A 27,351-nucleotide genomic window follows, 5' to 3' on the forward strand; every position below is an offset into this window, starting at 1 on the left:
TACCTTTTCTACAGTTTTCAATGTTTATGCCGTCTGGCTATTAGAATGCTAAAGAGTTACCTTTTCTACAGTTTTCAATGTTTATGCCGTCTGGCTATTAGAATGCTAAAGAGTTACCTTTTCTACAGTTTTCAATGTTTATGCCGTCTGGCTATTAGAATGCTAAAGAGTTACCTTTTCTACAGTTTTCAATGTTTATGCCGTCTGGCTATTAGAATGCTAAAGAGTTACCTTTTCTACAGTTTTCAATGTTTATGCCGTCTGGCTATTAGAATGCTAAAGAGTTACCTTTTCTACAGTTTTCAATGTTTATGCCGTCTGGCTATTAGAATGCTAAAGAGTTACCTTTTCTACAGTTTTCTATGTTTATGCCGTCTGGCTATTAGAATGCCATCCTCGATATCTCCAGGGTATATGTTCCGATCTCCATTATACCCTGGATGCATCTACGGCTAAGCCCGATAAATGTATTACCTTCCTGGCTTCTTTCTGTATATTTTAAGAAGTGTTTGAGTATACTGGATTATGCGAAATTGAGATTCACACCATGTCTGATGCCATAATTGTCTCATTAAGATACGGACACATACAAAAAGTATTGGGAAAATATGATATTTCGAGCGCGTCGAGCTGTATATTTGAATCAGTTAAGGTGGAAATGCTGTTAAAGAGTTACGTTCGCTCATTAAGTAAAAAACTTGGTTTGTTGATCCTGTTTAAAGTGTATACAATGGAGAATACTGACTACTTAAGATGTATACCACATTTATGTATAAGCCTTCCAGGCATGAGTACGGGAGATTATTCCCTATTCAGAAATGTCGTTTACTGATCCCACGTGGAATTAGTGTACAACAATAACTGAATCCCCACCATTGATTGCATGCGGTTCCACGGCTGGTTTTCCGAACTTATTTTGCGAGTTTGCGTGTTTGTCATTGTGTAAGGTACTGGTGGTGATGATTTACACCTGCATGTTTAGCGAAATGATTAAGGTAAGGTTGATATGTTTGTTCCATTGTTGTTATATTCATGTGGATTTAGTACAGAACAAAAACTGAATACACTCTATTGGTTTCATTTTGTTCTGATGTCATTTGTGAATGTGGGCATGGTGCTTGCAGAGGTGCCAAATGCTGCTCGTTTTAATGGACCGGTTTGCGTGTTTGCCAGTGTGCAAGTAACTGGTTCTATTGGATTTACACCTGCACAGTGAACTGTTTTGCTAATGCGTATTTAGTGGACTGGTTTACGTGTTTATCAGTGAATAAGTTTCTAGTTGTACTGGATTTACACCTGCGTGTTTAGTGAATTGCTTTGCTTATGCGTATTTTAACGGCTGGTTTGCGTGTTTTTCAGTGTGCAAGTGACTGGTTGCAATAGGTAAACACGTGCATGCTATGCATGCTTTTCGTTGGGAAACAACGTCAATGACTAACTGCCATGTCAGATACGCCATTCGATAAGCAAATAATACTGATGCAATATATCACGAAGTTTGTAATCAGGTCAAATATCATTTATTGAGCTTTTCACCTCCTTGTTGATATTTCAGAGCTACCCTTTCTATAGTTTAGTATATGTATGCCGTCGTGTCATTAGAATGCTCCAATCATACACACCATTATCCGAAGCCATCGCACAAGAATAATCAACGTTTTGCAATTTGATGTATAGATGCCATTAAAGCTGCATACATTTAGATAAAGGTTATATCAAACATAACCTTAGAGATCACTGCTTTATTTACACCCCTTTTTTAGTTCAAATCTTCCACGTTTTTAGTATGATAAAGTTTTTAAAGACAAGAAATGTCCGAGTTGCTACATATAACATAAATCTCATGTCTGATTGTACTCCAACGAGTACGGTTCTCATGTTCTCAACTGTTGGTTTCCTTGTTTCATGTTTCAATCATTGCTACGTTTTTGTGATAGAAAAAATGTGCGGCTCATCACTATATTACAGATGGACACAGATAGATATAGCTGAAATGCACTTTAGTCACACCTCTTAAGCATTATATTACATTGTATATGCATCATTACTCTTTCTATTTGTATTTGAATAGGCCATTGTCGCTTATAATTGAAAACAGTGTAGTCTTTTGAGGTTTGTTCTTTTTAATATCAGGAAATTCACGTCAGCTGTTTTAATTCACAAATGTCAATGATACTGTCATGTCAATCAACTGAAGCACATTAGGCTGACTTCCATAGGCTGCAGAGGGGCACTTGTGCACCGGAGGCTCACACCACATAAAAGACGCTTCATATAGATATTTTAAGAAGTGATTGACCAAACTGGATGAAATTTTTAAAAAATGTTGATTCATACCATTTCTGATGTCATGACTGTTTTAGAGGAATTAGAAAGATTTTGAGACATACAAAAAATATGGTGCAATATGATATTTCTAGTGTGTCGAGTTGATTGGAATCAAGTTCGCAGAATTGCCAATGAACAACAGGAAAACTACCAAAAACCTCACTAAACCAAAATATGTATCTTGTTCTTAAGCTGTCATGATAGAAATGCTGTCCAGGAGAAGAGAAGCTTAACGGTCAGTGTATTCGCTCAATTTTACAATGTGTAAAATGAAGAATATCGATAAGTTTCTGTAAAAAGGTGAGCGAGTTTATCTGAGATATGATATACACCACATTATACTCAGTAACTGGTTTTACTGGAATGGTGAATCATAACACGAGTCAGAGAGTGTACGTGTGTTATCGAATGATAGCATGTGGATAGTACCGCGGTTACAACATTCTATCCAGTCTGTGGGTGCTATCGATCTGTGATAAACAAAACGTACTTTGAGTGTTAAGCATGTTTATAACACATATTTCAGAGTTATCTAAGCTCAGAAGAAAAGGTGGAAAACGAACCGTACATCAAATTCCACAATGCCTTTTGATACTATTTCCATAACAAACGATCAAATGCAACATTTTCAATTCATTTTATTTCGGTGAACAGTAAATAGTTTACAACATAAAGAGTAGCAATCATATAGAGATAAAAGCAGTGAACAGATATTCTGACACTAAGAGCTTCTATAAATATATGCTAAAAAGTGTATGGGTACAAACTGATTCTTATGCAATGAAGATATCTAGTAAGCGTGGTCTCCTGTCCACAAGATGAAAAATACTTATGTCTAAAATCATATGATATACATTCAAACATGAAGTAGATTTCATCTTCATTCGAGGAACAGTCATACATTTTATGAATCTAATCAAAATTAATATCTCTAATATCACAGCTCAGTGGAAGTTCAGGCTATGTTTCTTCTAATGGCTATATGTTATTAATGGACGTAACGTAATATTCAACAGTTAACAATGATTTAACCTCTTCAAAATACATTAAATGGATTCACTTATTTTACCACGAATGCGTCGTTTATCACAATCAAGAAGTCTATTCTTAAAAAGGGAAGCAAAATGAGAAATGCCATCCTGACTGTATTATACAAATCCGAAACCTAAAAGATATTTAACTGATGTTGCCCGAGTCATTCTTTTAGCCACAAGCCTCTGCGAATCGCTGTAGACGATTATTAATTTATAGACAAATACTTTATCAAGAACGTTCATTAACGATTACACTACCTTTCTTATGCAAAGGAACAATAACCCTTTGCCCATTCCTGTGCATAAACGCCAGACACAAGAACACTGTTAAAGATCAATATAAAATAACATCAGACGCACCAAATAAATACTCATTCCAGCCTTGATACCTGGAGGCTTCCAAACTTCAAACATTTTACAGCAGCTTCAGACTTGTTAGTGTGTCTGTCTGCGCACAAGTCACTGGTTGTACTGGACAAACGTATGCATGCGGACATGTTTGCGTGCTTTTCGTGTACCTTCTATTGGTGATGAATTTACACATGCATGCTTAGCGAACTTGTTTGCGTGTTTGTCGTTGTGTACTTTACTGGTGGTGATGAAATTACACCTGCGTGGTTAGCGAACTGATTAAGGTAAGGCTGCAAGTCAAAACATTGGTTACAGAACAGTCTCGTTTCCTGTTAACTGGGTTCCGTTCTATTGCGCAACTTAGTAAGATAACCATTCCAGAATTTTTAGACTAATCCACTTAACTGGAGACATAAATATTAATCAGTATAATTTGAAAGGTCTAAGCACCTGTCTATTGCTCCTTCTAATACCTGCAAACACGTCGCACTTCGTACTTTGTTGTACAGCGAGCGCTCACAAACGGAAAGCTGAAAATCGTGGACATCTCAAAACGAGGCTCTGCCGCTAGAAAACTTTGGCGGTCTGGTACGGAACTGATATTATACCAGTGTGCGTTACAGATCTATACCGAATATGCGCAAAAAACACATAACACGTGTAACCAGTGAGTCAGAGTGTTCTTACATTCAGTCTGTATTCAAACTGGAATGTATGTGTGGATGCTTTGTTTTGTTGAAAGCTGTGTTGAACGTGATAGTGCTGTCTTCACAACACACTGTTCGGAAAAAAATGTAATACTACTCCAATATGATATCAGAAATGAACTATTTATCAGCTTTGGTTGTGAGATGTCGTCAATGAAAACTTTAAGTGATGTTGATTTTGACAGCTACATGAATTTGTCACAAGCGCCCAGAGAAAATCAGTGAATGTTTACAAAATGTTGCATCAGCAATGCACCTAACTGGTTACCCCATTGATACATGCTGCACAACAGCAGCTCCCATGATAGATAAACATACGTCCTTGACACCATCTACCGATAACATGACCCTCGCCATTGTACACACCGGCTTCCCATGCAATACTGTGTGGGGGGTAAGATGTACAGACTACTTGCTGCAGTGTTTATCTAAACAAATCTAATAACTTATAGAAGAATTATCCTGTGAGAATTTTACAGGAATACATCTCAGTACAATTCCAGATGTATTTCAACATGAACACCAGAATAGGGGTGACTAGTCATACACATGTTAGGAATAGAACCAGGAAACTTGGCACGACGAGCGAACACTTAAACAACAACCCTGCCCTACAGCAGGAATGTTCATATCATATAAATCGCGCACCATTCAACTGAGTGTATCGACATGTCAGGTTACTGTGGCATTTCAATTAAAATCAATCCAGGTTTGTAACGTTCAGCACTTTGGTAAATCCCATACACCCTGACTGACACCTACAATCGAATAGCGGCACTTTAAACGACCAGCACACCATGTCCCCATGTATCTCGAATGTATAGTGGCTGTCCTTTCTGTATATCAAAATATTATTTTGGATGCCAGCAGTACCTAATATATTATAAAAGGTGGTCCATTAGGCATAAAAGGCAATATAACGGTATATAATACACATTTGAATGAAACGATTTAAGTTAATATACTTAATCTGCCAAACCTCCGACCTTGACCCTGTGACCTGTGCCTGATAAATTCGAGCAGACGACTCAGCAGGTTGCAATAACAATGGCCATGGGTGTTGTTTTCGTCGCGTGTGTGGGCGTTTGTGCATTATTAGCGACATCACATGCTGCAGCAGTCTATCCCATCGATGACAGTGACGGATTTGGACGGAAATTTGATGGAATCGGTGGTATTAGCGGTGGAGGGGTAAATTGTTCAAAACTCGGGTGTGTGGTGTGTGTGACATTTGCTACCATTAGGTGCATGGGGCTGGAAGTCACGTTGACGAAGCGTGTGTCGAACATCCTTGAATTCCGTGAGATCGTATTCTAGTTTAAGGCTGTAGCTATAGTCATTGCCTGTATGGGACATCATCTATGTGGTGGTAGATACAGACTAACTAAGCGAGGACCTTCCGGTGGCTATGTCCACACGGAAGAAAACATCTCTTCCTACGCCATATTTAAATAACGTCTATCCCCCTCCTACGATAACCCTGCAAACACACGTTAAAACCAAACTAAGCGATGATGTTGTGTGGTTTCATTTAAATACAATCATCAACGTACTCTGCTACTTACAATTTAAGAAGCATAAAAAGATAACTGAATCTTTGATAACTTTAAAGCTTCATTTCACTGTTTGCAAGAATACTTTGGTCATATTTACATGGATTTAAACTAAGGGAATGTTTCTTTCAAGAATACTCGATAAACACGAGGAAGATCTGTTGCCTCGTGTATGGAGCCTTATCAGTCTAACGACACCAAAGACTGGATATGAAATGGAATGGTAAGTCACCCAAGTCAGATCACAGATCCTTCCCTTTTCCACAGGCTACGTCCAAACTGCTGGTGAACTACCCACAGCCTTACAGGGACCAAATCTTGGACTTTCTCTTCAAGGTGATAAAATGTTTCAACAGTCTAGCAGTTATTATAATGGTTAACCGTTCGTTATTTAAAACACGTACAACAATTTCCCCACTTTCTGTACAGTTCTGTTCGGATATATCTGCAACATTTAAGTTATAGTTACGAATAACGGGAAATTTCTGTTTGATATTGTTCTTGATAACAATTTCATAATACCTATCTTTTTATGAGGATGAAAACTGGGGAGGTTTGGTCTAGTTTAAGAGATAAGACTATGAGTCTTTCAGAAGTGTTGCCATTCAAAGATTAGTCATGACAAGCAATATTATCAATTTGTTGTTTAATAAGTTACAGTTCCTCAAACACTTACTGGTCAGTTAAGTAAACCCCTCTTTACAGCCCAACTTTGGAGCATCACTGCAGATACTGAAAGTCGAGATCGGAGGCGATGCTTGTAGCACAGGTACGTACCTTCACACTGATAACCTGTTCAACTTCAAAGTATATCGTACTAAACATGCTGTACACCATGAAGCGAGACATTATGCGAGAATATGACAATATGTCATTAAAAATACCTATAATGATATATCTCAACAGATGGATCCGAGGCGTCCCACATGCACAACAGCTGGGAGGAGAACTACCAGAGAGGATATGAATGGTGGCTCATGTTGGAGGCTAAGAAGGTTCTATTCTTCTCTTTATACATCATGACTGCAAATATTCGACTTAAAACTTATACCCTTCAAAGCCGCTGTATATTTGTACTTGTACTTGTATTGTACACCGTTGTACCCAAACTGAAATTACCTCGACCTCCTTGGGTCTTTAATCGTCCTTCACAGACGGCATTCCATAATTTAGTTACCCCATGGCAGATACATATTACCAAATATCCTGACACCGTGTGTACTTTCACGATTCAGGTATACTCACACGCATAAGCATCGCACGTTTTTTCTTATCCAAATGGGAAACGAACACGGAATCCTAAGTTGACATGACTTTGGGGCATATAGTGAATCCTGATGGTGTTATCAATATTTTTGGTTACGTTTGGGAAAGTCGGACTAAAACATAGCAATAGAAGGAATCGCCAAAACGCACCATACCAATGAACATGTGAGTAACATGCACTCTCTTCTGATGAAATCGAACATGAAATCGACTCGGAGCGGTCGTCCTAGGTTCAACACCCCTCAACAAGATCGGCACATTACTCGTCAACAACCAGCGAGATCCGTTATTGTAAACCCGTTTACCTTTCGAAAACTTAATGATGTCATCAGTCGATCGTAGCCACTGAAATGTCTTCACTTATTTATTTTTCTATTTGACCCTGTTTGAATTTCTTGCATTAAAATTTGAAAATAATATACATATATTTTTTACACTTCCGTTACTTTTGCGAGTGAGTATATTTGATTCTCAAGCCTAAGATCAATAAAGTAGCCAGGTCCACGAGTGCGGTCCGGCTCACAATGTGTTGTTATTTTCAGAGAAATCCCAATATAAAGCTGTACGGTCTACCGTGGGCGTATCCTGGCTGGGTAGGGGGTCCCACCCGTGACAACCCCTGGACCTACCCAGAGAGACCTGCTAACTATGTGCTTAACTGGATCAGAGGAGCTAAAACTGTCTACAACCTCACCATAGACTATGTTGGGGTTTGTTAAATATCACTTGTGTTAAGAATAATCATTTTGATTTTGTAATTGTGTGTTTGATTACATGTATCAGTTTAACGAAGATCAATTTCAATATTCATTGCATAGAATATATTTTTGTTTACATTTTTACAAATACAATAAAAACAAAGAAGAAGGTAACAGAAAATATCATGATCATCCTTTAATGGAAGCAATACGCAGTTACAAATCCTTTATATATGCTTGCTGGTAAAGATGTATTTCATCTTTCCTCTGTTCTAGATTTGGAATGAACGAATGTACAGTATCCCGTACATCAAGGTGAGCACATGACTGATTTCAAAACTTGGATCAAACTGTACATGTGTTCTTATAGTATCAAACTATAAATATATATTAACATTTTCGTATCTCCAGCTACTACGGAAAACTCTTGACGACAACGGCTTTAGCAACGTGAAGATCGTCGGTGCTGACAAGAAGTGGGAGATTGCTGATGATATCCTTCAGGATGAGGAACTTGGGACTGCCGTCGAAAATATCGGGTACTGTTAAACTTGTGACAATCAAATCATACCATATTATGAAAAACTCATAGCAGTTTCATAACTTCTTTGTACTGTTATGTTTTCTCAGATCACAAACACTTTATTGTCAGGTCAGTCATTAGGTGGACTATCAACACTCCGACAAAGACGTTTAAAATGTTATTCAGAACTCTGAATGGTTGCGTCCGGTTTTACTCCGTACAACCGGTATGGAAGCTGTTTTTCGTTATAATAACCCACTAGTTGTTCCGATTCCCGCCAGGTGTCACTACCCTGGTACGTTCTCTGACACTTCCGCCATGAAGACTGGCAAGCAGCTGTGGGCCTCAGAAGACTACGGCACCTTCGACGACAACGTCGGGGGTGGTTGCTGGGGGAGGGTAGGTACTGAGATGTAGTAGTGTCGTGTTGAAATTATAAACTGTGCTCCTAAAATAAAACTCAGTACACACCATTCACCGAGTGGCATATTCACTCTCTCTCTGCAACTGAAAAGTAATGTAAAACCAACTAAAATTAGATGCCTAGTTTCATTACATTTTGTTTGTTTTATCGCAATCATTACCAAACTTACTTTCCACCTCATATATTAATAAAATTTTAACAGATATTAAATGTTCCAGATTCTCAACATGAACTATGTCAATGGAAACATGACAGCGTAAGTTATTCTTAATTGACATTTCAAATCCGTTTATACTACATACTTAATGCTTCTTACCGTAAACCTTTTTAAATATGTCGTAATGGATGTCTAATTCAGTATGAAAAGCTGTAATCATGGTGTACAGAGTCACCAAAGGAAACTTGAAGCGCATGCCGATTTGTCGGAGCGTTTTTCAGAACAATATCGTGGACCGCTATCGCCAGCTTCTACAACCCCCTGCCGTGGTTCAGAGCAGGATTAATGACGGCAATAGAACCATGGTCCGGGAACTACGTCGTCGAGAGCCCAATCTGGATAGCTGGTATGTGTTATAATAAATGTAGTCGAAAAGAAATTTTCCGTGATCTCTGTTAATTTATGATGTCACTAAATATGCTACTAAACGTGCCTTCATATGTGTCATTAGTTGATACTCATGGGACCCCATAATGGATTGAACTGCCATGATTCAAGATAATAACATTCCAAGCCATTCAATGTAAAACAGGACTGTTATGTATCACAGTGAGTGCTCCAATCAACACATGCCATGGACATAATTAGAGAATGTTAATTTCAAAATGTGCTTGCTTTCCTACGGCCTGTTTGATTATTCTGTAAAAGTCCGAGATCGATCCCTTCATAGGTACAAACGTGAGGATGATTAATGGTGTCCCCGACAGTCATGAGAGTGAGAGACCTGTGACTAAATGCTCAGCTTAACTCTTTCATTATTTACCTCCGGTTCAGCCCACACGACGCAGTTCACCGAGATTGGATGGACCTATCTCCGCCACGGCGCCGGAGTTGGAAATTTCACCGGAGGAGGGAGTTACGTTGCTCTAATCAGCCCTAATGGCAAAAACCTCACTATTATCATCGAGACACTAGTAAGAGATGTAATATCAAATTAAATATAGTCGAGTATTGGGTGTAACTTGATGTATCGTGTATTGTTTTAACTGATATTTTGTCAAAAACTGTGCATGCCATGTCAGCACCCCAGTGCAACAAGATTATATTTCTAAAAGTCTTTGATATGATATGATGTATCACTCAATAAAATCAAAGCTTTGGCAAACACAGACGAAGCCTATAAGAGTTGATGAAGTCTAAAGATGTCTGCAATTGATAAGTGACGTTGTTTCCCTTCCGACTCTTTACATTGGTCTTTATTGATCTATTTTGATACAATCTTGCCCTGTCATTGATACTGACAAAGCTGCAACCATCATTTATGCTTCTGTGTTCTCCTAGAGCCACGACCATTCCATCTGTGTCCGGCCTCCACTGGAGCCGTACAACGTCTCGACGCAGCGAGTGACCTTCCAACTGAAGGGTAGCTTTGTAAGTGGTTGTAAAAGTCCTGGTTCAAAGAAACGGATTCATCAATGAAATCGATCGATTTATAGACGAAGAATAATGTAAAATTCTCAAGCACAGCATAGATGTATTGTATAATGTATAATTCTCAAAATGTCGAAATATTGCAATTCTAAAGAGTTGCGTTGTTACATTACAGCGACGTTTCAACAATGAATTACTTGTCCGATATTTCTTGCAGTTTTCCATAACCTCTCTGAGGGTGTGGCACAGCAGATTGTTCAATGGCGCGATCAATGATACAGACACGATGTTCGAGAGTCAGCAGTCACTTGAGGTGCGAACAATATTCGCGTGACTATAAACTCAGTTCCGATCTAAGCTAACGTTGATGTCTTGAAAGTAACACTTCCGAAGTATTATTGACAATTTGCAATGTTTGTCCTTCAGACTGAGGCAGCGCTGTACCCATTTCCGTTTCGACCAAGAGCGTTGGGCGGTTGTTCCCTATGAAGTTGACATATTACTGATGGAGGTCATTAATTTCATACTAAACGAAGTAAAAATAGCGTATGTGTAAGCATGAGTTGGTTGGTTGCTTAACACCACACCGAATAATGTCTGAGCTATGTGGCAGAGGTCCATAGATACCGAAGCCTGGATCAGACAATCTGATCAACACCATGAGCATCGATCTCGGCAATAAGGTTACGATTACATGTGCCAACCAAGTAAGCGAGTCTGACCATCCGACCAAGCTTGTCGCCTACTGCGACATGCATGGGTTGCTGAAGGGCCATTCTAACCTGGATCGACAATGGTGTTTCAAATATGTATGTCATGTGTGGTAATGTAATGTAATGTAATGTAATGTAATGTAATGTAATGTAATGTAATGTAATGTAATGTTTCACTTATGTTGTGCAGGTCGTCAATGGGATGGTGCAGCTAGACGTGGCAGTGGATGAAGTTTACACGTTGACGACAGTCAAAGGTGGAAAGAAAGGGTCGTACCCTCGCCCACCTGCATCGCAACCCTTCCCAAACACCTACAGCGACGACTTCGAAGGTAACAGTGCTGTTTGATATGAGTACAGGTATTTGTCGAGGGTTGATGTGTGCAGCAACCGGAGTCAGTCAGTAAGTAATAATTCCATGTTGTGTTGGCCAGGTTACGCTGAACACATGGAGCCCTACAACCTGGCCCAGCAGACTGGGTCATATGAGATCATTGACGTGGGTCCTCCGCACAACAAGGTGGTCAGACAGATGGTCCTGTCACAGCCGGTACACTGGTGTCAAGCAGAGGGCAATACCAACAGGTCTATCAGTGTCATTGGCAACTACAACTGGTAAGGTCTTCATGTTATAGTGGCAGGCAGTCAGCATTCAGCTTGGAGTACATACTAACCTGAGTGTACCACAAAGCATGTTCCCCCCAAAAGAAAACGAACTGTTCGTTCGTTCGTTTGTTTGTGGCCATATCGCCATATCAAAATGTCTTTATTTATAGTTGGACAGTGTGATCTTCACGCAAGTATTTTATGTGTAATGTGAGATAAATCATGTTTGCCATTTAATTTTGAGATTAGGTGATGGACAGACTCTCGTGTAATAAAATTGGCGTCAAACGAATATTTCGTCTTCGTACAATAGGCACTTTGGTGTTCGTGTTCGATGGATTTCAACGTCTGCAGAAACACACAGGTTATTAAATACCAATGATTCATTAGTGCCTAAGATATCCTGGACAAGTAGAGTTGCTGTATAGTATAGTTACTGACTCATGTACTACAGCCGAGATTATGTATAAAGTGAGTGACTTTAGTGAGTTTAGTTTTACGCCACACTGAAAACTATAACATCTGAACTAGTGTCGTTTCTCGCTCTAGCATGTTCTGCACGTGCATAAAAACTGTAGAAAACGGATGGGTCTACCCGTTGATATCACAGCAACAAAAAGAACACAAGACATGTCACGTTTGAGGATCGTTACATCCGGGTAATTCACCTGAGGAACCGCACCGCAACAGCGACGTCCACGGCGGCTACAGCACTGGGTCACCGCATCAGTCGACATACTGTCTACAGGAGACTACGGCAGTATGGTAGCCGGTCCCGTCATCCCTACTGCTGACCGCTCCTTACGCCTCGACATCGGAACGACAGATTGATGTAAGCCAGGCGAGTCCTGTGCTGGCAACGTCATGACTGGGCACGTGTTCTGTTCTCGGATGAAAGCACATTCCTCATCTTCAGAAACGATGGACGGCAGCTTGTTTACCGAAGAGTTGGTGAACGTTTGGCGCCTAACTGTGTTCATCAAGTCTGACCGTTTGGAGGTGGAGGGTTAATGGTTTGGGGTGGCATATGTGGTGACGTCAAGTCAAGGCCTGTCGTAATTCGTGGAAAACTGAATGCGCAACGTTTTCGTTGACATCTTACGACCTGTTGTGATGCCCTATCTTCAGCAACAATCTCGTGGAATCATTTTCCTACAGGACAATGCAAGGCCACACACAGCAAGATTGGCACAGGACTTCCTTAACAACGCCACCATACAGTTTTTGCCATGGCCCGCATGTTCACCGGACATGAATCCCATAGAACACTCATGGGACCACCTCGATCGGCAAATCCGACTTCGCCCTGTGCCTCCAGTCAGCGTTCAGGACTTGGAACGATATCTTCTCGAGTAATGGCAACGCACCACTCCCAACGTCATCAGACGTTTGACGTCATCAGTCCGCAGGCGTGTTCTGGCGTGTATTGAGGCTGACGGTGGACATACCCGCTACTGATTTGAGACCGCTACTGAGACGTTTCAGTTGATATTTCATATTGTTTCTCTGATTAGTGCTCTAAGGAAATGTTCATTTTTCGACCCCACCCATCTTTAAAGTCTTGTAAAATTCAGTGTTCAAATGTGACTGAAATGAATTGTTTTACAGATATTGAGAATTGATTTATCAAAAGAATAACACCAATCTTAACTGTGTCTATTGGTCTGTCTTCATTGTATGTCGTTGCAAACAAGTGGTATCGTTTCTTTTGGACACTACTTTATGTGGCGTAGGACTCTAAATAATCCAGACTGGACCAGGCAGTCCAAAGATCAACGACATGAGCATCGGTCTACACAACTGGGAACCGATGACATGTATCAACAGAGTCTGCGAGCCTGACCACTCCATCCTGTTAATCACCTTTTTAAAACAAAATCGCCTTTACATCGGCGTTTACATCGTAAGGGGTTACGATTAGATCTTCACGAATATATGGAGAAGGAGAAGGTGCCACATAATAACTCGGATACAAATACCAATGATCTTTCTTATCTCCCAGGACAGATGTCACTGTCCAGATTGACGCAAGAGTCGGGGCCGTGAACGGCTCTAGCGGCTACTTCGTGGCTGCACGGGTGGACAGAGGCGGCTCAAGCTCGGACCAGGCAGAGGGAATCTTCCTGTATATCTTACCTAACACAACCACTTACCTTTTGTCGGCGGACTTCGGTGAGTTTCCACAGTCTGTTTTCTGGAGACATCCCTAGACACCAGCATAATGGTTTTCAACAGCTCGCCGAGAGGCATGGCCTCGAGGTGAAGGCATTCTCTTGTCGTGTGAGGTAACGATACGAAACGATACGATACGATACTATATGTGATATGACATTCATTACTTCAGAACACAACCACATAATAATGGCAGGCGTGCTACCCTCTAGCAGCAGCGACTGGAACACTGTAATATTGACTGTACAGGTAAGTGGTGTTCGGACGTTTGCCCACCGGGACAGTTTACTTCATGTAATATAAAATCATGCCATATTGTTTAGTCCGTAGACAACATTATCAGATATGTATGACAGTGATAGATTTGTGAATGTTTTGACACTATAATACCAATTACTGAAATGCCAGCTGAAACTGGAGGGATATTTATGACAGTGATAGATTTGAATGTTTTCACACTATAATACCAAGTACTGGAATGCCAGCTGAAGCTGGAGATGGGTCGGGACTAAATACTGCTTGCATTCCAGGCCGGATACGCTACTGCCAAATACAACAACCAGACATTGTTGAACGAGTCCATTCCACCCAGCATGGGATTTGTGGCCATAGGCACCGACTCCTGGGGAATTGTTGACTTCGACAACCTGATGATTAAGGCAGAACCAGTTGCACATCAACGCCAGAAGGATAATACATTGTATTTCAAGCCTACAGAATAATAAATTAGTTTTCATATTCACTTACCTGTAAGTGCATTTATGCATGTACGTATTTAATATGAGACAGGAAATCACGCATTGCAGGATCATCTTTTATGCACCAGGAAATCGGTTGCCCATTTATTGAACATGGATTTCACCTCTTTCCAAGATGAATACCTAGCAACTACAATTTTGTATAAAACTGATTGTAAGACCTCGATTTTGCCTGCAATGAGTTGATTTACAACGTTGCCAATCTGAGTGGGTCAAGCTATGCTATTCAAGATACAGCACACTAGCACTGAAATAAACAGATACCATGCTATCTTATGTTCACGTATGTGATGAATAGCTTGAAAGGTTCAGAATCCCTCGTCAACCAGTCGCGGTGGTTATCATTATATCACGCTCGTTCATCACACGTATATGGCACTCGTACGTTGTACATTGTCGATAACTGACGGTATTGGGTCATTCAAGTGACACGCTGTATTGTGTCACATTTGTGTCTGCATGGTTTACAGCGAGGACGATGTGGGTTCGTGCTGACTAAGATTGTCGATATCTGCTTGAGAACTGTGACACGAACAATGAAAACAATATCTAAGTTCAAATGTCATTTTTCTGACAGACCGAAAGACGCACACAGACAAACACAAACACACATTATGCAATGCTTTCATTTCCGAGCTAGTACATTTCTAAGAGATGTGATACACAGAGACCTCTAACACAGAGTACAGAGGTGTAGTTCATGTCCTCACACTAGAGGGCACCAACGCAAGCAGAATCCACACTGGTACACTCTTGACATGGCACACAGTGATTAATAACCTGTTTCCAAATTTGAAATTTGGACTGTTTTAGACTATGATGCTACGATGGGTGATAAAAGTAGCGGCAATGCTGTTTCAAAACTCGTTAAGGTAGTGAGTTCTACGAAGTTTTTTCACCTCCCCTCGTATAATTTGTGCCTTGTGACTGACCTGCCGCACGCTGCAGTTCACCGATAGAAGGACTCATACCAAATGTAAACATTGAGACTGGCTCAAGAAACGTGGGTCACTAACATGGAATGCAATCATTATAAACGTAACATACTTAATCGTTAACTTTTGCCTGCAGAATTAAATATTTAGAAGGTTTCATTCAGGCTCGTACATATATTGACGTCAAAGAAGCACGAATCTAGACAGTTCAAGAAACTCATGTTTCCAAAGGACGTGTTATTTTCACATTGTCGAAATCTGCGTATCCCAGTGATCCAGTTCCTACAGCAACAAAGCCTTGGTCCGGCTCAGCCGGCAGGTCAGAGTAGGTGAACACTGTTTTATTGTTGACCTTGCCCACAGCTGTTGTTCCCTGAAAATTGTGGAATACCGCTGCACAGAAGGTATCATCCCACAGATAACATGGGACTTGCCACAGGTGTGGGACGTGTGATTACATTCCTATCATAATTAAATGTATTACGTTCAGTAGTGAAAAGCAAACAATGCAGTCATAGCATCAGATATAAACCTCCATGTTCAAGTGCCTACATTTACTTTAAAAGTACTACGTTATATTCATGTATTTGTACATCACTGTAAGGTTACATCTATGACAACAGGTGTTGTAATGATGACCTTAAGAGACGGATAAGTATGTTACACCATTTATGAGCGAAAGACGGGTCCTAGAAAATGTCCTATGACCGCCTAAGTCATATACTTAGATAAAAAAACATCAGAGTAAATTCAGTGCATACAAGTATTTGCCATTCAAATGTTTTCATTAATGCGAGGCATAATGTGAGAGGTTATCACATTTACCTGACCATGTGACAAGAAGCAGCAAAAGGTTCTCTAACTACCATGAGCAGTAAGACGCTTACCTCAACATTCAAGGATATGTTGTTCCAACCTTTGTTAACACCCTCTACGTCGCCGCCTTGTAAGATTATCTTTCGGTCTGAAATTACCGTCAAAGGGGTCATATTAAGGGAACGTTTGACGAATACCACTACATACCAATCTGGTGCAACATTCGTCGCAAAGAACTCCCGAGTTTGCGAGTCAGACATGTTTCTGGTCTATTTATTGATGAGGAGACACGACTGCTGCTATTTGAAGTTAATAAACAATATCAACTGGAGGGAAAACTCATGACACATATTTGGAGGGAATAGCCTTTGTAAATTGTTCACGATCTTTCAAAAGTACACGTAAAATAGAACTGACTGACATTCATCTTTCAAGATCAGTATCTACAAATGATGACCTTCATCCTGGAGGAGGGGACTTACCCAAAGTAGGGGCAAGTTGATAGGTGTTATCTTGAGGGTAGAAAAAGAAAAACACGCCCTGTGATGAGCTGGTCTTGCATCCTCTTTTTGAGACCCTGGCAGCAATAAAGACTCCTTTGGACGCGTCCATACCATCATCATACACATCGGCCTCCACGTAAATGTGCGTCCTGGAACACATGTACACACAGCAAGGTGCAGTTTGACGGACTGTCCATTGGTCCACATTTCTGAGTCTTTGCAAACATTAGCAGTTGAATACTGATACTCTGTTTATTTAGAACACATTATGGCGTTTGTCCTGTGTTTATTTCCGCAATAGTCCAACTATATACGAGTATTTTAGATAATCGAGTCTACACCAAACAATCCAGCATCAGCATCGAGCTACGAAACTGGGTTACGATGACCTACATCAACCAAGTCAGTGAGCCTCAGCACCCGATTCCGGTGCAGTTTCACGGAATGTCCATTGGTCCACATTTCTAAATCCTTTCTAAGATTTCATCATACTCACAGACACTGAGTCTCAGTGGATATTTCTCATACTGCCAAGGAACAGAGGAAAGAGTGACCATCTGAGCAGCGGATAATGAATAACATACTATGACGTCTCCAATGATAGGGTTTCTTCTCTGTTACGCCAGCGATGTAATGGTAACCACACGAATTTAAGAGTATTTAAACATTTATCCAGGTCGTAAAGGTGTTTTAAAATGCTTTGAAGAATAACCAGTTTGCCGAAATGTATATCACAAGCCATTATTCTAATACAACACGACATCATGTTCGTTCCGTGACGTTTTTGTACATCTGAGTGTATCAGTTATATAGTAGGCTGGTGTGAAAATGCAAGCGATTTCTTCCATCAAAAGAGAAGTCCCAAATGGGCTAAAACACGTATCACCCTCTCTAATACATTTGATTTGCTTTTAAACTAAACACATGTTACACATTTCCGCCCCATTATCATGGGACTTAAGCAGGTTATCAACACGTATTACCAGTTAGTATTTCCGATTATAGCTATGCCAGCGGCAGTCTGGTTACAGAAGGGGATGGTCATCCTCTCGGTCATCTGCCGCATCACCTGGCCATGGCTTCCACCAGCTCGGTGAACTTCAAATGATCCAATCTGCTGCGCAAACAGATATGGCTCCTCGTCTATCCTGTATCCTGACAACATGAAAACAACAAACTTTACAAAAAAAACTAATACAAGTCCACAGTATGGGACTGACGTATATTTTAGCTGTGCAAACAGATGTGGTTATTCATTTATACTATATTTTAAACTGTATGCACAAACATCAGCAAACATTAGTATGTTTTCATTTACATGCAGTGATTGCTCAAGTATGCGCGATAAATAAATATTCGTCAACCTGCTTTTACAATCAAGTTTTTGTATGTCACTGATCTGGGTAAAAATAGTCGACTGTACAAGCTCTGACAACACTATGAAGATTTTCATAACTGACAAGATCCAAGTGTTTACACAATGTCCCTCCTGGCAGTTCGGGACTCATGAAGGTCCGCCTTAGAATACTGGCCTTCAATAACTAATGCTTGGCGTAAGAGACGACTGAAGAGATCGGGTGGTCAGGCTCGCTAACTTGGTTTACACATGTCATCGGTACACAGTTGCGCAGATCGATGCTCATGCTGTTGATCATCAGATCTTCTGGTTCAAACTCCATTATTTACAGACCTCTGCCATGTATCTGGAATATTGCTGAGGGTGGCGTAAAACTAAATTCACTCACTCTTCAGCCCGGTTATCACGACTTCCTGATTTTAGAACAGTCACAAACAGTGGTTATTTCGAGTACGTTCTGACCTTGGAGTGTGGTATTTGAAGGATCGAAGCAGAGATCAGAAAGATTAGTAACCGGGTAGCAACTAGTCATTATAATGTTTTAGGAAGGTCTATACTCTGTCTAATCTTACTTTCAAAGTCCTGTGTGTACGGCAACGGGAATGGTTTAGATGGAGGAGGGGGTGGGTGTTGTCCCTTCCTGCCGTGGTCAAGGGTGGTCAGAGTGAGAATCTGGTTCACGCCGAGGTACAAATTCAAACGGTTGTTCTCAACCTTCAAAAAGAACCCCTCTACAGTCTTACACGTACACTGTTCAGGCAGGCGCTGTGTATGTTTAGACAAAAGCTATATCTTAATTTTGTATAAGTTGGGTGGGTTTGGTGCACGTTAGTCATCAATATTACAATTTTGAAAGTGACACCTAGAAATGTGGATACTCCCTGGTAACCAAATATACACCTTGGGAGAACACTTACAGTTCGTCGACCATGTTTCAGGTCAACCAGGTTCTGCATGAGAACTAAAAATGTACAATGAGCAAAGAATGTCGCCAATAATAGATGCCTGTATCAGATTACATTCAATCTGAAGATGACTAAAGTCAGAGGACATACCGTTATGGGAGACAACTGTTTGAAGATTGTTGGTTCACCGGCAGCGTGCAGCTGTGTGAAGAACCTGTTGAAGTGGGTTATGCTCGTCTGGAAAGTAACCCAACATGGTTTCCTTCAAACCAATCCATACTATGAATATGGTGACTCAGTACTTATATGTATACTTGTATGTGGATGCTGCAATGGTCTTTATGTCACAGTGTATTTCGGCGATTGTCTGGTTTGTGTTTAGTTATAAATCTCACCAAACTTCCATCAAACACGAGAGTGATGTTCTGAGGCGCGACGCTAAACCATTTGATAAGATCCGGGTGGAAGCACATCGATCCATTGTAAGTCTGAAACAGGAGACTATAGTGATTATCATTAAAATTAGGTGTTTTTGCCATTTTCTAGCACTGGCCTCAAAGTAAAGCGATTTGGAGACAGAAGCTTATTGCTCCAATGGATGTCTCACATACGACCACGAAATACTTACTTAGATATGACATTCGCAACGTCATCTATGTAATGATTCCTTTGCTCAGGAAATAGAAAATAATTTCAGAAATTAGTAATACATAAAGAAAACAGTCAAAAGTTTGTTGATGCAAGGATAACATTTGTAAAACTGATGATTTTAAGAACCCGTTTTCGAATGTTTGAAAATGAGAAAATATTTACCAAAACAAATATTTGGGTTGCTGATTTGCTCATACTTTTCGCTTTCGACAATCAACAACGATGGTTTAGTTTGACCGTAAATTTGTCTTTTCCCGTGAGAATCATCTGTTTCATTGATTTTTTCTGTGATTATTTATTTATCTATTTATTTATAAATTTATGTCAGTCTAAACAAGGCATTACTGAATAGAAATACTGAAAACCTGCGTGCCATAAAATTGTATGGACGCCCTGCTGAAATTAAAGCTAGATTTTCTCTCAGTCAGGTTTGAAGAGAGACGTGTATATGTCAAACATAGACGTGTTTACCATTGTCTCAATAATGATAGTGAAATCCTTGCCATCGGGGCTGACCAGGGCTACATAGCTTCCTCCTCGAGCCAGTTTCCCAGCACCAGAACCGTGCTTCAGATATCTCCACCCAGCTCTGGTAAACTGTGTTGTGTGGGCTAAAAGATATGTCATTCAACTGAACAGTCTTTTTTATTCCGATGCATTGTTATACAGGTGTCTCATCAAACAACATGACTGGATGGTTTTTTAACGCCACACTCAGCAATATTACAGCGATTTGGCGGAAGTCTGTAAATACCCGAGTCGAACCAGACAATCCAGCGATCAACAGCATGAATATCGATCTACACAATTGGGATACGATGGTATGTGTCAACCAGGTCAGCGAACCTGATCACCCGATCATGTTGGTCGCCTATAACGAAAAGCACGGGTTGCTGAAGACCTGTTCTACACAACTGTAAATACCATGTAACTTTAAATACCAACTTTAGTAAATTGTGTTGTGTGAACTGGGACATATATTTTTAAACTTCACAAGGACAACTGTCAAACATATTTTGATGCTGTCAACCAATAGCATAGGGTTGATACCTGTGGCCCAGATAGGACTGGACACTTCATAATGACCACTCCAAGGTTCAAAGGCGTTCATCAAACCGTGACCAAAGTAGGGAAGGTCAAAATACCAACTTGTTATCATCGCCCAGGCAATGGTGCTGCCAAAAAACATATGCTTGAAAGTTCGTGGATTGGATCGACATTCCAATAGTGGTGTTGGTAAATCAAATTTCTTCTTGTCGTTAATGGAATTATATTTATTTATGTTGCATAATTTATTTAAACACAGCAAAACATCAAACAATTTCATGCTTGAAAATGTGACATTAAGGTTCTTACGCTGTCAAATTTCCGTTAACATAGCCTTGATTTAGTGTCTGCAAAAGAAAGAATTTGAATATATTAGACCGTCGTTAACAGCAACAGCATAACATCCAGAAATGGATAGCCAACCACAGTGTCACACTTTCCACAACAATTCTGAAGAGATATGTAAGTGTAAGGATGTTCATGTTCATTTATGTCAATACGCACCCTGCATCAGTCATGTGTTTTTAGTGTTCAGTATCAAATGTCGTGCCGTTTCCTTCTCAGTCAAGTTTGTGCAAGGATACTGTTTGACAATCATCTTCACTTATTTACTTTCAGTTTCATGATCATCTCCTACATGCCCCCATTACGTTTACCGTTACCAGTTTAAAACAATAGAATATATTATATAAATTATCACTGATGAAGGCCACTCACCCTGGCCCAGCATCCTGCTCCTGTCTGGTTATTGGGGGTACTGTAGTCCTCTGAGTCCCAAAGTGGTTTCCCCGTGGCGATTGCAGATTTGGAGGAAAAGGTTTCTGCGTGGTGCACCCTATTACCAGATGTAGCATGAACGAATATGAGCATACACATATTTTAATATCCAGAATTGTACTAAATGTTGCACTTTCGAAAATAATAGTACATATTTTACATAGTACATATCTTTTTAATGTGGGAAACTATATACCAGTATATTTGTTGATCAAATTGCCAATCCTTCTTAACATACTGCTTTCTTTACGCTCACTGTTTCAATATCAAAGATTGCACTACATGTTTTCAGTGTCGAAATTAATAGTTGATAACTACATGCCAGCATATCTCAAAATATTATGTGATAAAATTTCCAATTGTTCTTAAAATGTCGCAGCCACTTCACGTCAGCAGTTTCTCTGCAGATATTAATGATCCTTCGGGCGGATTCTTGTCCTGAGTACGTGTTTGAATACTCTCATATAAAGTATGAGTTCAACAAAGAAATATCAGCATCGATGATCACGATGTGACTGGCTGTCTTAGTGTGTCATCGCACCCTTGCGGTATGGCTGTACATATCTGCCACTACCTACCCTATTCCATAAATTGCCGCTGCCAACTGAGGGTCTTCAAGTATTTCCGCTGTTAATGTCACCCACGAGAAAGCACTGGCATAGTCCGCAGCGATGATCTTCGTGTTCTGTAAACCATTTGCATCAAGGTTTTCTCTCAAAGTCTGAAAAACGCACAAATCATACACATTTTCATCTGCGAAGGATCTAACCACTGAAAACATGTTTGTTTTCTCACATATAGAAGATCATGTGTCTTCAAAGAGGGTATACATACCTTAATATATGTTGTATTGTACATTCTTTCATTCCAGATCTATCAAAAGAAATAGAAAAAAGTACATCAGTGTTACCTTTTGTTTCACCAAAAAGGGCATCAGTATCTCTAAAGAAAGGTGGGGATGTTGCCATCAACAGTAGTATGATTAGAAAAGATACAAAGCATTAACACTTGACTTAGGGGTACTCCATCGTTTTATTACGCATGGGTGATGGCGCAAAGATTATTATCTATCAATTCTTAATATAATATCATTACTAGCTAAGTGTTACATTTACATACCCCAACGTAATCCACTGTTATATTGTGGTGAACTTTAGCCCCCATCACCCACTTGACGACGTACATAGATGTCCGATCAGGATCATCATAAATATTCCCGGTGCTTCCTCCAACCCAGCCTGGGAATCCCCACGGGAGACCATATATCTTTATATCTGGATTACGCTGTAGAAATTAGATAAATTACAAGTGCTTGTTATGGCAGCATCTATTGAACACATATCAAGAAACATCACACCATATCCGAACTCATTGCGATCACCAAATCAGTTCATTTACATTGAACGTGGTGGAGACATTTTGCAGGGTTCAGGATACTATGAATTTCAAAACGATAGTGTAACCTCTTTGGTAATTCTATATACACATTCTAAACGGTGTAGTGAAATATAACCTGCTTTCAACAAGTATGCTGATTATCAAGTCAATGATTTCGGGAAATACGATTCGAATAACGGAAGATATTAGATATTCGTGTAATGCTGTATTTAGGATAATCCTTATAGTTTGGATATATGGCATATATAGCAGCATTAGTTGTTTAACTCCAGCACATCAAGTTCCCTATAGCTATATCCGACTTCGTTACATCCGGAGTTGTACCTTCTTCGCCTCCAGCATGAGCCACCATTCATAACCCCGATCATAGTTCTCCTCGTCCGGTGTTCTCATGTGGGTGGACTCGGTTCCATCTTGATGACATATATACATGCAGGGTGAGCTTAGGCTATTGTAGTGTAATTACTTTCATGCAAAACATCCGCAACAACCATATGTCATGTCCTGTCATTTTCGGATAAATGTCCTGTCGTTTCTTTGAAATCTAATATGGAGACAATTCTGCATTGATGACTTCGCGCAGTAAAATACAGGAATCATTATATTTCACAATATACACAAACGTCGAGGGTACATCAGCGCATAGGCCATGAGTGATCAGTGACCAAAGTAGGTATCTTACCGAAAACCTCAACGTTAATTTTGAACAGTTTTAAGCATGGGTATCGGATCGTACACTTCAGCCAGCCTGTGTGAATCAGATGATTTAAATCTTGCTTTTTTTCCCGCAGGTCTTGTCTTACCCGCAGGGGTAATTCCACTATAATATTTCCCCTATAATATTCATAGGAACTTCATTTGAACGTTTTGTCACAATTATATATTGGAATGCGAGGCAAATCTATTCGTAGCCATCGCAAAAATTTGCAGACGACACAACAAAAACAGATTAAGAGTTATCTCCCTTCCCTCGATTTGCATTGGCAAAACATCGATAATTTCTGTGCACCATGGGTGATTCAATGTTTTTCGAGATAAAAAAGTACTACGACGAAGTACCGAATGAATTTAAATGTACCTCGCTTGTAAGTGGGGTATATTGAAAATAATAGAAGAGTGACATATATATGTGAGGTAAGATAAATTAAAATCATATATGTAAGCTTACTTGACAAATGATAACTCGAACATCAAATGTGTACGACCTTTGAAGAGGTAACTACCTTCATCAAATGGTCAGGCTGACTTGCTGGATACATGTCACCGTATCTAAATTGTGCAGATCGTTGCGGATGGTGTTGATCAGTGGATTGTGTGGTCCAGACTTAATTATATACACTCCGCTGCCAAATAGCTGTAATATTGATAAGTACGGCATTAAACAACTAGCAGTCAATCAATCAATCCATTATACACAGAATATATCCTACCTGTACTTTGTGTATCACTCCCAATCTCGACTTTGAGAATGTGAAACGAAGCTCCAAAGTTTGGCTGAAAGAAGTGAGAGGAGAAAATAGTAATATTCTCAAATATGAAGATATACCATGGTATGTTTCGGCTAACCATCTGTTTTACAGACGCTTTACTATCAGTGCGGTTCGCGGATTATTGATCAGAGCAATGTAAGGATTAATCCAGTTGGTTTACCTTAAACAAGTAATCCAGAATCTCACTTCTTTGCTGCTCAGGGTATCCAACCAAGAGTTTTGACGTTGCCTGCAGGAAGATAGATTTGAACAAGAACACTGAACATTGAAATTAAAGGCTGTGACCGAACCCTGAAATTCCATACACATTGACAGTAAAAGATTGACGTTGCAACTTCATTTCTCTACACAGTCCTAATTCTAATAGGAGCACGAATACATGTATCGTAAAGGTCGATCATATCGATTGTGAGAAAGTTCCAAATATATCTAGAATAACTTAACGGATATGATGTGTTTATCACATTATGTAGACATCAGAAAGAACACCTTACCCCACCTCCGCTGATGGCTCCTATCCCATCAAATACACGGCCCACACCAGGGGTGTCGTCAAAAGTGTACAACTCAAACGAGGAACAGGATTTGAAACAGAATAAACTTAAAATCGATGTAAATAACATGGAAAAACGAAAGTTGAACATTATTCGGTTCTTCTTAGATGTGCACAAACACCTCTACGTATGATCCTGTCTGTTGCAACTTTCATACTTATCTCGTTATCGTCGCCTAATCTAACGACACAAGACAGCTGCTTTGCTGTCGAAAACATTCCCCAAAATCACAACGTCTTTTAAGAAATTACAGACACAATGTAGCATGAAAAGTAATCACACGCTGGCTGTCATGATGTGCTACTCTTTTTTTAAAAAAATTTCAGTATTTAGATGTATGTTTAACCAAATAGAGACATAGGCAAATGTAGGGCATAGTGCTTGAACGTTACTTAGTGGCAGTGTGGGTAGCAATAGACCTTTAAAATCCATATTTCTGTGCGAAATATACAGCATTCTGTAAACAACATGAAACGACTGCTACTACTATCACCTCTATGAATTCGTGTGAACTTCGAGCAAAAGTGACCATGTCAGTCTCGGCTTTTCAAATCTGACGTCACTTCCGTTATCTGGCATGCAGACCACGTGACACATAACAGTCACACGTAACAGTTTGAAAAGAGAAACACATCAAAATAGCCCTTTGTGGCCCTATTTCATCAGAGGATACATGTCTGAGAATAGTTTGTCGGTCAGTAGTTTGGATATTCTCTACCTTTACCTTTAAGACACAAGAGGCTAGCTATCGTCGCCTGGAGCTGTCGTGGACTGTATGGCGACCAGGGGGACAAAGGACAGGTGGAGGCCCTAGGGTGGAGGCCCTAAGTCACTGAACTGCCAAGAAGACGTGGACCATCAATCCTTTAGAGGCAGGACGAATGACAAGAGGACGACAAGTGTACGACCTGGTTACAAACATGGACCTTGAAGTCCTTTAGATGGACGATGGCTGACAAGAGGACGACAAGTGTACGACCTGGGTGCAGACGTGGACCTTTAAGTCCTTTAGATGCACGATAACTGACAAGTGTACGACCTGGGGTCTGTCATGGACCTTGAAGTCCTTCAGAGGAAGAATGACTGACAAGAAGCCGACAGAGAAGAAGGCACAGAAGCTTTCAAATCTTTTAAAGAAACCATGGATAATAGGCTTGTTCCAGTGATGAATTGTTTATAGTCCGCATCCCTTTCCCAAAAGTATAATAACATAGGTATCAAGACGATGGTTCTGTCAGAGTTCATCGTATACTTTGACTTAAGGTTCAAAATAAACATTCTGTCGAAATGGTATGTGAACTAATTGGCAGATCGCACAGTTTGAAAAGCATTTACAGGAACCACGAGTAGATCACCGCCACCAGGCCCTGAAATGAACATCAGTTGTAACATGGAATGTTCACATTATAATCGTAGACTTAGATTACGTCATACTGTTTGTTCCATACGTGAAGTGTAATATTGTTCCCTCTTCAAAAGCAGGCATCACGCTAAAGTCACTTCAGTTACCATATTTGATTTTACTGAACATTAGGATGTATTCAGCAGTATTCTCTCCTAGTATATGACGACAATATATCTGTACATTAATGGAGCAATGGTGCAGCCATGTGGCCAAAATCTTCGCTCGTCATGCCTAAGGACTAGGTTCTACTCTCTATATCTATCTAAATCGTAAAATAACTCATGTATGTCCAACACTTCATACAGATTTACACTTTTATGAAATCCAAGAATTCATCATATTTTACAAGTATCGCTCTCACTATCTACCTTTCTAGATATTCCATATTACCTTTCAGTGCATGCTCGTAAAAGTACAAAATACCTAATTATACTTCTAGAAGTTTTGGTATTCGTTATAAATATGATATTTACAGAACGTCGGAACACCCCGTGTTTAATGTTTGCACTGTTTGTTCACTCCCCATACATATCCATAATTAATGTCACCTTAAAAACTGCTGTTTATACGCTTATGATGTTCGTTCCGATGCATTAATCCAACTGCGTTACTCGATGTATACACATGTACATGTGTGTTTGTGAATGTGTGTATGATTGCACATGTGTAGATATCTAAAATGTGTGTTCATGTGCATGTATTTATGTAAATCTTTGTATGATAGTACATCCATTAATGTACATGTGTAGGTATCTGAATGTATGTACATGTGCATGCATGTATGTTAATGTC

At 39.9% G+C, this 27,351-nt stretch overlaps 2 protein-coding genes across 3 annotated transcripts; one reads left to right on the plus strand and one right to left on the minus strand.

Moving 5' to 3' along the window:
* Positions 1–5,423: 5,423 nt before the first annotated feature.
* Positions 5,424–14,705, plus strand: LOC137265286 (galactocerebrosidase-like). Its single transcript, XM_067800645.1, has 18 exons — positions 5,424–5,611; positions 6,241–6,309; positions 6,679–6,742; positions 6,880–6,968; positions 7,782–7,949; positions 8,214–8,252; positions 8,349–8,476; positions 8,742–8,859; positions 9,103–9,140; positions 9,323–9,447; positions 9,876–10,015; positions 10,383–10,472; positions 10,690–10,785; positions 11,376–11,517; positions 11,620–11,800; positions 13,794–13,963; positions 14,136–14,212; positions 14,494–14,705. The coding sequence occupies exons 1-18, from the start codon at positions 5,468–5,470 to the stop codon at positions 14,683–14,685; spliced, it is 2,070 nt and encodes a 689-aa protein (XP_067656746.1). The 5' UTR covers positions 5,424–5,467; the 3' UTR covers positions 14,686–14,705.
* A 623-nt stretch (positions 14,706–15,328) lies between these two features.
* On the minus strand, positions 15,329–25,714 carry LOC137265289 (galactocerebrosidase-like). Of its 2 annotated transcripts, none has more exons than XM_067800647.1 (18): positions 25,095–25,714; positions 24,761–24,829; positions 24,541–24,604; positions 23,435–23,523; positions 22,832–22,996; positions 22,547–22,585; positions 22,291–22,433; positions 21,653–21,770; positions 21,245–21,282; positions 20,939–21,063; positions 20,360–20,499; positions 19,633–19,725; positions 19,388–19,474; positions 18,905–19,046; positions 17,959–18,130; positions 16,955–17,124; positions 16,544–16,620; positions 15,329–16,029 (listed from the first exon to the last, which is right to left on the minus strand). In XM_067800647.1, exons 1-18 carry the CDS (start codon positions 25,242–25,244, stop codon positions 15,874–15,876), a joined length of 2,037 nt encoding a protein of 678 aa, XP_067656748.1. In that variant the 5' UTR covers positions 25,245–25,714; the 3' UTR covers positions 15,329–15,873. The 2 variants fall into 2 exon arrangements, with proteins under 2 accessions (XP_067656748.1, XP_067656749.1); XM_067800648.1 differs by having other exon boundaries at positions 15,331–16,029; positions 18,905–19,004.
* Positions 25,715–27,351: the final 1,637 nt, after the last annotated feature.

Source organism: Haliotis asinina, chromosome 15 (assembly GCF_037392515.1).
Source record: "Haliotis asinina isolate JCU_RB_2024 chromosome 15, JCU_Hal_asi_v2, whole genome shotgun sequence".
NCBI classification, from domain to species: Eukaryota; Metazoa; Mollusca; class Gastropoda; order Lepetellida; family Haliotidae; genus Haliotis; species Haliotis asinina.

What these genes read in the sequence shown, in the direction of transcription:
- LOC137265286 (XM_067800645.1), top strand. Translation starts at nt 5,468, where the DNA reads ATGGCCATGGGTGTTGTTTTCGTCGCGTGTGTGGGCGTTTGTGCATTA. An exon ending in GTGGTATTAGCGGTGGAGGG is followed by an intron (nt 5,612 to 6,240) that starts GTAAATTGTTCA and finishes CCTTTTCCACAG; the next exon opens with GCTACGTCCAAACTGCTGGT. An exon ending in TCATGTTGGAGGCTAAGAAG is followed by an intron (nt 6,969 to 7,781) that starts GTTCTATTCTTC and finishes TGTTATTTTCAG; the next exon opens with AGAAATCCCAATATAAAGCT.
- LOC137265289 (XM_067800647.1), bottom strand. Translation starts at nt 25,244, where the DNA reads ATGTTCAACTTTCGTTTTTCCATGTTATTTACATCGATTTTAAGTTTA. An exon ending in TCATGCTGGAGGCGAAGAAG is followed by an intron (nt 22,997 to 23,434) that starts GTACAACTCCGG and finishes TAATTTCTACAG; the next exon opens with CGTAATCCAGATATAAAGAT. An exon ending in GCGGCAATTTATGGAATAGG is followed by an intron (nt 21,771 to 22,290) that starts GTAGGTAGTGGC and finishes ATCTGGTAATAG; the next exon opens with GGTGCACCACGCAGAAACCT.